Source organism: Melanotaenia boesemani, chromosome 22 (assembly GCF_017639745.1).
Source record: "Melanotaenia boesemani isolate fMelBoe1 chromosome 22, fMelBoe1.pri, whole genome shotgun sequence".
In the NCBI taxonomy this organism is placed as follows: Eukaryota; Metazoa; Chordata; class Actinopteri; order Atheriniformes; family Melanotaeniidae; genus Melanotaenia; species Melanotaenia boesemani.
Window position 1 is genome coordinate 4,788,400 of NC_055703.1, and position 12,046 is coordinate 4,800,445.

At 39.6% G+C, this 12,046-nt stretch overlaps 1 protein-coding gene across 1 annotated transcript in view; it reads left to right on the forward strand.

Moving 5' to 3' along the window:
- The first annotated feature begins 6,206 nt into the window (after positions 1-6,206).
- The window catches only part of tnfrsf21 (tumor necrosis factor receptor superfamily, member 21), a 53,584-nt gene continuing 47,744 nt past the window's right edge, over positions 6,207-12,046 (forward strand). The window contains exon 1 of the mRNA XM_041976286.1: positions 6,207-6,657. Coding sequence (XP_041832220.1) covers positions 6,631-6,657 — 27 coding nt within the window. The 5' untranslated portion in view covers positions 6,207-6,630. The remainder of the gene's footprint in view (positions 6,658-12,046) is intronic.

The following is a 12,046-nucleotide window of genomic DNA, read 5'->3' on the forward strand; positions in this document are numbered from 1 at the left end:
TTGTGCTGTGATGCAGAGACGCGTGTTTGAGTCATTTTTCCCTCATGCACCTGACTTGTTAAACTGTGTGGAAGAAATTTAACTTATTATGCCTTACTACTTCATATATTCACTTAATTAAGGGTTCATTTATCCCATTATCTCTTTCATTATTCATTCATTTATTTATTCATTGATTGTTACTATATTACACTTTTTATTACACTTCTTACATTGTACATTTTTACTTATCATGCCTTTATTTACTTTTAAGGTTTATTCTCTTCATATACATGCTCTGTTAAAAGTTCACTATGAGGGTAAGATGACCTTTATCTGGTCCTTCCTCAGACCCTTAGTCAGACTGGTTCTGGTGGAGACACAACTATGTGAGGTTGCTTTGACGCCAGCTCTTGGAGTTGTGTGTCCACCCAACGTCTTCAGAAAGGAGGATTCTTTCAACAGAAATGTGTAACTATTGTTTTCCCTTTTGCCTCCCCAGAGTCTCTTCCGACTTCATGCGAGTCGGAATGACCACTCTCATTACTTACAAGTAATTTGTCCGTGTTCATTTTCTCTTAAAAGTAAGCCGGATTACATGATCCACCATCCCGAAAAATAGGATTCCTAAATCTGGATAGGTTTTATCCAGACTGAATTTTTTGAACAGCTGGCCCATCTGCACTTCTGAGAGTTTATACCTGAGCTCATTGTTTCAGTTGCCATGCTCACTGATCACCTGGGACAATAACCTGATTAAAAGTAATCTAAAATTTTATAATACTAGTTCTGTACTCAGACTTACGAAACATGTTAGTATTAAAGTTTCCACAGCAGTCTAGCATTTATTTAAATCATTTTTAAAACTATTAACTCAGTGATCAGTTCCGTAAAGTCAGGGCTGAGCGACATGGCCTAAAACCAAAATCTGATTTCAATGAATCCTTTTCCTTTTTGTTTTTGTTTTTTTTTTTAATATTAAGCTTAATTAAAACAATATTAAGTTTAAAGCTTTTGCATGGAAAATGTAAAAAAATGATAGCAGCAAAATTATTTTTATAAGCTACAGCACTGGAAATTAATCCTGCAACGTAGTAGACAGGATATTTATTTTCCCTAGAAACAGTGTATTCCTTCTGTATTCTGTATTCCTTCTGTATTTTTTTCTTCATGCTCCATCATACTCCTGTTTGTGATCTTGTATCCTATATTGTCCCTTTATTTATATTTTATCTTTACCAGGATACTTATTAGTGAATTGTAGATTGTAAAAACTATTTTCTTCTATATTTTCAGTATATTTATACATAATCATGTACATATATTGTGCTACATATACATTTTGTCGTTTCTTTTGTTTTCATATGTTTTGGTTTTTTGCTTATCGTTGTTCTTGTATAGTATTTTTGCATCTTACAGTTTAATTGCACTCTTTTTTTTCTCTTCATTTCAACATTTATCAGGACTTTACTCTTTATCCCCTTCTTTAGTATTAATGTCAGTGTATCATAAACCTTTGTGTTTTTTCAAATACCACATTCACCTTGTCCTGTCCAGCAGAATGGTGGTCTGGCTGCTGTGTTTTGCCAGATAAATCTGATTTACCAAGAGGATATAAAGGAAATTAGGCTTTATGGATGGATTTTTCCACCAAATTCTGAACCTTACATCAGAGTGTTGCAGCTGAAATGGAGACTCAAAAGGACATGATGTGTGTTCAGAGATATTATTCCGCATACCTTGGTTGGAACCAGCACTTATCCGACTTCCTGTTGCCTTACCATCACTTCCAACCAGTCTGCCCATTCTCCTCTAACATCAACATTTTGGTCCAGACAACTGCTGCTCACTGGGCATTTTCCATTTTTTAGACCATTCTCTGTAAACCCTAGAGATGGTTGTGTGTGCCATGCCATGCTATGGTCAAAGTCACTTAAATCCCCTTTATTCCTCATTCTAATGTTTGAGGTACTGCTATGTGATTAGACATTTGTTAACAAGTAACTGAAATGAATCTAATAAAGTGACCAGTGAGAACTCAAAGCCAGGTTCTCATTACTTCTAACTGTGCCCTGTTTAAATCTGGTTTAAGGGAAAAGTACATGACTGAATGCGATTGGCTGATTAGATACTTGTTTTAAAAAGCAACAGTTGTACCTAATAAAGTGGCCTGCAAGTGTAAAACATGTTACTAATTTCAAATCAGTATGAAGCTGTGTTTAATTTGTTTAATAAGATTAAATCTGACTGTATAAAACAAAATAAACCCAATAAAAGGTATGGATGCTGTATTTTTTATTTCTTTTAAAACAATTATCAGTAGACTGATTTCAGCTGCAATGACTAAATCTGTCCAGTAGAGGTCAGAATGAACTTTCTGTTGCAGCACTGATGCAGGACGAGCTCCTTCCCACACGTTGATAAAATATCTCAGAGCATAAACAGCAATAAAGGTAAAAAAAAAAAAAAGAACCTTTTACTGGTTTTAATCACAAAATAACTTTATCATAAACTCTACTTGTGGGCCCTGTCATATTAAACTCACCCTTATGATGTTTATTAATACACAGGTCACCTTCTGGCTTAAGAAATGAGCATTTACAACATCTCACAGTGTTACAGCCACAGCCAGTTGGCTTGACTTTTATTTATCTCCCTAAACTTAACACACAAGAACTTTCCTGTTTTCTTCTGGCAAATTGCATTTTTATCAGCATTTATTCCAACTGGCAAATGGACAAATACAAAACAACATTAATTTCAACAAAGCAAACTGCCCTTATGTCTCCCAGTGTCAAAGATGTCGTTTTTGGCAACATAACAACTTTTAGTTTGCAGTCAGGGTCATAGACTTTACTGAAGAATCTACATAGCCTTCAGACTTGCAACTTGAAGCCAAAAAGATCCATCCATCCTTTGTCTGCCGCTTATCCAGGGTCGGGTTGCAGGGGCAGCTGCCTCAGCAGGGAAGTCCAGACTTCCCTCTCCACAGTCAAATTCACCAGCTCATCCGGGGGGATCCCGAGGTGTTCCCAGGCCAGCCGAGAGATGTAGTCCATCTAGCATGTCCTGGGTCTTTCCCAGGGCCTCCTCATGGTGGGACGTGCCCAGAACACCTCACCAGGGAGGTGTCCAGGAGGCATCCTGATCAGATGCTCAAACCACCTCATCTGGCTCCTTTCAATGTGGAGGAGCTGCAACTCTACTCTGAGCCCCTCCCGGATCACCAAGTTTCTCACCCTATCTCTAAGGGAGAGCCTGGCCATCCTGTGGAGAAAACTCATTTCGGCCGCTTGTAATCTCGATATTTTGGTCACTACCCACAGCTCGTGACCATATGTCTACTGTTCTACAACTGGGACGAAAACCACACTGCTCCTCCTCAATCTGAGGTTCGACTATCCGATGGACCCTCCTCTCCAGCACCCTGAATAGACCTTACCAGGGAGGCTGAGGAGTGTGATCTCCCTGTAGTTGGAGCACACCCTCCGGTCCCCTTTTCTGATGAGGTGGACCACCACCCCAGTCTGCCAGTCCAGGGGAACTGTCCCTGATGTCCATGCGATGCTGCAGAGGCGTGTCAGCCAAGACAGCCCTACAGCATCCAGAGCTTTAAGGAACTCTGGCTCTGGATGCTGGAGCCTTAAGGAAGCTCCTCGGGGCCCTGCCATTTATTTATATAATAATGTATTTGCTTTTATTTATACTTTTTTATATATTAATTTTTAGATTATTTATTTATTTATTTTAATTAATTGGTTTGAATATTTTTTTATTTAATTGTACTTGTCTTATTCCAGTCTTTTTCTTTTTGTTTTTTCCCCCCTTAAATTGTTTTCTGTATTTATTTTGTTTTTATATAATTGTAATTAGGTTCAGGCATTAAGGTGTTAGTGTGTTAAAACTTTAGAAAAAAAATTTCTCTGGAGAGTACTATTTTTTGACCTAAAACGGTAACAAACAATACATATGATAATGCAAAAGAAGAAGAAGAAGAAGAAGAAAAAACCCAATGAGCAATGCATTGAAATAGATTTTGTTTTTTTTTAAATATAGCTAATTAAATAAAATCCCCATCCACCTAACATTTCTTACATGGCTAAGTTTGTGTGTTTTTGTTAAATAAAAAAGTGACATGTGATCAGACTGGCATTTAAAGGGTAAAAATAATTTGAATTATTGCATAATTTTGTATTTTCATGAGGACTGAATTAAATTGAGTGATTTAACCAAAAAAATTGGGGGAAAAACAGGAATCTGGTTTATAGCAGTTTGCAGAGACTTTTTTGTCCTATAATAACTAGAAAATATTGTAAATTATAAATCTGACACAAAAAAACCCAAACATATAAACAAAAGAAAAAAAAAGATAAGTTTATTGAAGGATTAAAAAAAAAAACAAAAAAGAAAAACAAAACATTAATATGTAATATTTTTATAGCTGTTTTTAGGAGTGTACGTTTTTGTCCTCTAGTTACTGGAAGGGGTTGTAAATTGAAGTGACCCACAAGGGATAAACGTAGATTTTTCCTAACGTCTGAGTCAACAACCCACTTAATCTCAGTTCACCAGTAAAAGCAAAGTGGCATGCTTCATCCCTTTATCTCTTCCCTCCCTCTCTCTTCCTCTCCACGTGCAGGGCAGATGGTGCTCCACTCTTTTATCTGCTGCTATTTGTAGAAACATCTGAGGCCACAGACATGCCAACTTGTTCATGTGCAGATTGCTTACTAACAGCTTGTGTCTGGATATGTTGACAGCAGGGCAGTAAATGTATGGATGACAGACTGACTGCTGCGAACAGATGACTGGATCAGGTCAACATGTTTGCTCCACTGACACATATGGGACAGTTGCTGTCTCACAGTTGGTGTCTGATACAGCAAAGAAAGATTAGTCCAGCTGAAACATGAGCCACATACAGGTGACTGGGATTGTGTTGTGAGTCATTTCTGAGCAAATAAAACATTAATCTAATGTGAAATTCTGATAATTCCTCTGGAGTCTGGTCAAGTTACTTGACTGGTTTTTGATCTTCCATGGACAATGTTCTAATAGTCCAGTGAACTCATCGTCATGTTCTAGAAAGCAGGTGGAGATGATCTGAGCTTTGTGACATGGTGCATTATCCTGCTGGAAGTAGCATCAGAAGATGCTCCACTGTGGTCATAAAGGGATGGACATGGTCAGCAGCAATACTCAGGTAGGCTGTGCTGGTTAAACCAGGCCATGCTGGTTCTAAGGAGCCCAGAGTGGGCCAAGAAAATATCCTCCCCACCATTACACCAGCAGCAGCCTGAAGCGTTGATCCAAGGCAGGATGGATCCATGTTTTCATGATGTTTCCAGCAGATTCTGAGCCTAGCATCTGAATGTGGAGCTGAAATGGAGACTCATCAGACCAGCAACGTTTCTCCATCTTCTATTGTCCAGTGTTGGTGAGTGTGTGTGAATTGTAGCCTCAGTTTCCTGTTCTTAGCTGACAGGAGACACCCGGTGTGGTCTTCTGCTGCTGAAACCCATCTGCTTCAAGGTTAGATGTGTTGTGTGTTCAGAGATGCAATTCTGCAGACCTTGGTTGGAACCAGTGCTGATATGACTTCCTGTTGTCTTTCTGTCATCTCCAACCAGTCTGCCCATTCTCCTCTGACCTCTGACATCAACAAGACATTCTGGTCCAGACAACTGCTGCTCACTGAATATTTTCTCTTCTTCAGACCATTCTCTGTAAACGCTAGAGATGGATGTGTGTGAAAATCCCAGTAAATACTCAGACCAACAACCATGCCACGTTCAAAGTCAAATGAATAAGTTAATTGGTGCCCAAGACACCTCACCACATTAAACCAATTAAAAATATCTAATTCTTTTTTAAGCTGTTGTCAATTTTTAATATAAATCATTGTAGCTCCATTCCAAAGGGAAATAGACCGACTTTCCATCAACATAATATTTACTGCCAGGAATCATTGTTACAACTAAGAAATAACACTAATCTCTTTATTTTTGTGTCAAGTTTACAACAATTCTGTTTCAGCTCATGTTAACCTTGTGTTTATTATGCAGACATGAGGGTAGCCTGGGGCCATTATGACTGTAACACGTTTTCATCCAGTAGAAAGGAAAACTAGACATGTCCTTTAGAGAAAATAGCATCAGACTTCCACCCTACAGCTCCCCAGGATATGACAAATCCGCCGGTGGTTCTATCCACGTGCACGGCTCTCTTCGGGCTGTGATTGGCCTAGACGACTCGGTAAGTCCCGCCTACGTGAACCAACGACACTGCTGCACTGTTTGTGGAGGTCTGCAGGGCGGTAAGGAGAGCCGCACTGCACACAGACTGAGCAGGACGGGGCGAGGCGAGCCGGCGGTCCCAGCGTGGCCCTCATCCATCATCGCTATGGGAATTACCACAGCGTCCTCTGCGAGCCAAGTCCTCATCCTGCACGGTCTGAACCCGCTCCACCTGGAGGCACAGACTATAAAACACAGCAGTTGAGACTGCCGCTGCTCCACAAGCCTCTCTCTCCTCCGTTGGACTGAGGATAATGGTGATGATGATGAGAAAGATCTAGAGAAGTGTTACTCAACTAGACAACTTGGACAAGGACTAGCTCGACCCTCGTCTGTGTTTTTCTAAATCAGGACAATGCCTGTCATGTGTGTGTCTGCAGTGGTGAGTACATCTCATTTTCTGTTTCTATTCTTTATTCTAAGGAGTCCTTCAGCAGGTTCTCCATTTAAAGGGCCAGTGACTGTTTTTTTTCTACCTTTAATTCAACTTCGGTTTAAGTAACCTAAATTTGCTATCTTAACATTTAGATAAATTTAACTGCAAACTGCCTTTCTTATTTTAGGTTTAACAACTAATTCATTCTGTTGTGGGCAAACAGAAAATGTAAGTGACTGGATGAACAAAGGAAGAGCAGTCAGCAGTCTATTGTTTTCCTGTTTCACTTCATAACCTGAAACATTAGTCAGCAGAGCTGTATCTGATGAGTCTTCATCACAAGCCACAGATTTTTAAATAGCTACACAGCAAAAGGTAGAAAAAAGGAAACTGAAAAAAGGCTCCAAGATATCTCTTATTATTGTAAGGTAAGTGTCAGAGATGGATGGATTGATGTAGTGTGAGCTGTCCTCACATTAACTGTCCAGCTCAGGGATGAAGCTCAGTCTGTCTTTCCTGTCTGGTGCAGGCAGCTGAGCCAAGATGTCGACTTCTGAGATGGATTTTTACTGACATTTTTACACATCATAATGAAAACGCAGCAGTTACTGTAGCTATTTGAACTAGTAGCTAGTAGAAATTTAGACCAATTTCATGACTGTGTGGTTTTCATTTTCTTGTCTAATTATGTCCATGAGGACTGATAAATGTGCTGTTCACGTGCAGCCTTCAAAGACTGACCATGTGGGGGAAATATGCTAAAAAAGGCTGTCTTCAAAGATGAAGGTCTTTTCAGTGTGCTTGTATGTACCATGTGTTGCAAATTACAAGGAGAGACAAGTTTCCCAATAGAAAGAGGAAATTAAATATAATTAGATGAAGTCAAGATTTTGCACAAACTTGGCAAGCTGACGATATGAAGCAAAGTCATCCAGAGCCTGTGCTGTGTTTGGGTGTTAAACGTTTAACAGCCAGGATTAATCCTAAAAACAAAGCCAGTTTTAGCTATTTCTTGGTCTTTTTAATCCAGTCAGCATGTAGACATGATGTTTCCAGGACGGCCTCAGCTGTCAGATTATGAGGCTAAAATGATGTAAAATGAATGTATCAATAGACACAGCACCATAAAACCAAGCAAAAAAAGAAAACAGAAGTTATTACTAACAGATCTCTGTAGAAATAACACACAGATACGCAGTGACCAAGCCTTTTCTCACTTCCACATCCTTCTCTCAAGTCTTTGCTTTCAGCAGAAAAAATATTGGCATTGAAACAAACACACAACAGAAACTATTTCCATATTCACATTTTTACCTCATTTACAGTTTTTTATGATAGTATTTACCTGCTATCCTCACTAAACCAACTCCAGCTCAGCTGCTTTGTGGCGCCACCGTGCATCAGAAACGTCTTCTTGGCTTTATTCCAGCCATAGAGGAGCATTATTTTTCTTCTTTTCACACACACATAGAACTTTCTGTTCACTGGTTGATCTTTGGCTGCTCCTGATTGGACGTTACCGTCATTCTAAGCTCCCTAAAAAATGGGAATGGAAACGCCTACATTTTGAAAAACTCTCAAATATCGCTACAAAGTTTTTACACTCTCATGAGGGAGTTTTTCAGACGTGTCGATATAGAAGTATATCACAAAAGTGTAATGGAAACACTTTTCTCGCATTTACGCTTCGTTGCGTAGCAGGTCACGTGACCAGTTTATTTCAAATAAAGATGGCGTAGTATGAGTAGACTCAGGAGGAGACGAAAATCTTTTTAAAAATCCATCCCGTCCAGGAGGCATCATAACCAGATTCCCGAGCCACCTCATCTGGCTCCTCTCAATGTGGAGGAGCAGTGGCTCAAATCTGAGCCACCCTGCAGAGAAAACTCATTTCAGCCACTTGTATTCGCAATCTTCTTTTGGTCACTAGCCACAGCTCGTGACCATAGGTGAGGGTAAGAACGTAGATCGACGGGTAAATCGAGAGCTTTGCCTTTTGGCTCAGCTCCTTCTTCACCACGACAGACTGAAGCAGAGTCCACATCACTGCAGTCGTGGCACCGATCCACCTGTCGATTTCCCGCTTTTTAAAAAGTATTAAAGAAAAAAATATAATCGTCATCCTTGATAGTAAACAACGGCGAAATGCAGAGTTTTACAAAGATTTAGAAATCTCTATCCTCCTCAAAGTGGAGTCTTGCAGGACGAGATTTTGTGAAAATAACGGCTAATGTGTTAAACACCATTCAGTGGAAACATCTGCAAATCACAATGCACTTTGTCAAAATGTTAGAAATATCGCTTTTATTTTGCAAAAAACTGTAATGGAAACGCAGCTATTGATGTTAAAATTAGGGTCCTTTTCAAAGGCTTGATGAAAATTTTCTTTAAACTCATCCTTGCTAAGGTTCCTTCTCTCAGCCTTTTCTTTCTCCCTTCACTCTGCTTTGTCACCTCTCTTGAGCGAGCAGCAGTAGAGCCAGTAACACTTGTAACACTTGTAATACAAAAGATCATAATTCTGGAGTCATGCCAGCTTTTATTTTACCGTGGCGGTGCACCACGATCATTTACATGTATCCTAAACTACATGGTGTTATCGAGGATCACTCATTGCAGATTTACCATATAAAGTCTCAAAATAAACATTACATTTTGCAGCTGGAAGGGAAACCTGCTGGAAGGGATATAAATGCCTGGAAAACGTCCGTAGATCACCTAAAGCAAGGATCACCAACTCTGGCCCTCTTGATCCAGTGCCTGGCAGGTTTTCAGACTCAAATAATGGGTTGGTAAGCGGCTGGTGCAGACCTTGATAACAAGCTGTTGGAGAACTATTTTATTTGAACCAGGTTTGTTGCAGCAGGAACACATTGAAAACCTGTAGGACACTGGCTTAAGAGGTCTGGAGCTGGTGAACCCTGACCTAAAGGGTAAGTTATCAATTACAAGAGTTACACACTACTGTTCCTGAGAAATTGTAGACAATTTCAGCAATAACGGGTGCTCACGGGTGCCGGCAATTGTTAAAGAAGCAGATAATGCCCTGTTTCCACCAAGAGGTCCAGCTCAATATGGGTCTCTATTGGGTCTGTATTTTATTGATGGGTCTGTATGCATTTTTTTTTAAATATCCACAGGTAACAAAAAGGGAAGGTTTCCAAAATATCTGATCCAACTTGTCCTGCTTTTTTTGGGAGACTTCTGTTGGGGTCCCAGTTTTACCATTATTTAGCAGCATAGCTGATGCATGACCAGCTACAGAAACAAAGAAGAAGAAGCTGTTTTAATTCTTAATACACTGCTGCCTCCTGTTATGCCTCTTTCTGGGATTGTACTGAATTGTTTTAAACTCTGAACTGTAGAAAATCAACTGAAATCAGTATGATTCTTAGGTTGAGAATGTACTTATATGTGTGTTTATTATGGCTGTCTCATGTATGTGTTCACACCCTGCAATATGTGAGTAACCAGAAGGGGCAGTGTAGGGACCGATCTGACTGGATGTAAGGTCACAAGGTCGACAGCAGTAAAAATGATGGAAAGGTTTGAAAACAAATTTGGTAACAAAATTCAAAATCACCTGCGTCTTTGTGATGCGTCATAAATTTTTCGTGTTTGCAAACACTTTACAGACCATCTATGATATAGCTACTGTCATTTCTTTCTGCTATAATCTTAAAATTAGCCAAATTCTAAACTTCTCTACCGTCACCGCGTTTATTGCTTTGTTTACACCCTACACATTCAGCACTAAGTTCACTAATGCGCTCCCTGGTGAAATCCTCCGATTACAAGTGTAGTACACAAGCACGATGGAGTTAGTTGCCTATGGGAACATGAGGTTAAAAAGCAATATTTATGGCCTTTTGGCAAACCCTTTGGGTGGCTCAAAGGCGCAACGTAATGACAATGAGAGCCATTATTACTGTATTAATTGTGAGCATGTGCTCTGAAGCATGCATCACTTTCAATATTTCAACAAGAACATTGCTGGAATATATTTATCTACTTCAGCAGTTCATGAGTTAAATTTTCTTGGAAGGAGTGTTACATTTCTGATGATTTTTGTTATCTAAAGGGCATCATGTTAGACAAACTGAATGTATGGGACCTCATTGATATCCAGAACTGAGCTAAACCAGCTAATTAAACAATAAAATTGCCATCCAATTGTAAGCTTCCAAGATTGAAACCCTTCTTAAGTGATATGAGCTGCACTGCACAACACACACTATGTTTAAAACTTTAAAACAAAGGCACCTCAAGCCAATAGACACACATTTTCATGTTTAATTGGCATAAAGGATGAGCTCATTTCATCCCACTGTTACTTTTGCTTCACTCATTAGCAGTAAACTAGAAGCATCTACACAAATAATCATTGCAAGCTATTGTTAGTGATGAATTCAGCACAAATGAGTCCAAACAATCTCTTTCTTTGGGCTGTGTTGCAGAATGACATGAAGACACACAAGAATAAGTGCTGAGTGACCATGTGTTTGCATTGGTGGAAGTTAATGAATGGATTTGGAACATACAATTGTGTATTTTTGCCCGAGTTTTGTTTGCTGATGTGTGCATGTCGGCTTGTTAGTTGTTTGTATGTGTGTGATGGGCATTACTTGAATTGGTTCGTAATTATAGATTAATATCTTCTGCCTTAACCATCCTCCCTTGTATGCACACACCTCATTATGTAACACATTGTACACACACATCACCTCAGGGACAGGCTGAGAGACTGGGTAAGAGTCTCAGGAATTGCAATAAATTGGTTTATGTCTCATCTGTCTGACAGATCGTTCTCTGTAATTGTCGGCTCCCATAAGTCAAAGTCTGTCCCCCTTTCCTGTGGTGTTACCCAGGGCCCGGTCTTGGGGCCCATCCGGTTCTCATTGTACATGTATTCTCAGGGACATCTCTTAATTTGAAGACAGTTCAATGCTTCATTTTCATTTCTACAATCTCTATTGTGATACAGCTCCTGGCACACTACTGATGATGTTGCCATTTGGCAATGCTTATACTCATGATGTAACATATTGACAGTTGCCCCACTTGACAAGGACAAAAGCATTGTGCTGGGGAAGTAGAAGTGGTGAGGGGGGTGTTAAACTCCTCAAGCGGAAGATGGCTGGTTCAAACCTGTTCCTGCACAATCTTTTTCACTGCCCTAGGAATTTTCTTTCTAGGCTTGGTTTCACAAACATTTCATCGACTAAAACTCACTGGTACTTCTACCTGACACAAAATAACTATCTAGCAATTCTTACAATGTTTAACTCGTGACTGTCTGGACTAACGTCTAAGTTAGACTGGGCTTCTGTTGCATTTCAAATTTCTGAGTCAGCCCCCTGTTCTGTGGTAAAGTTTAGATCATTAATCACAAGTC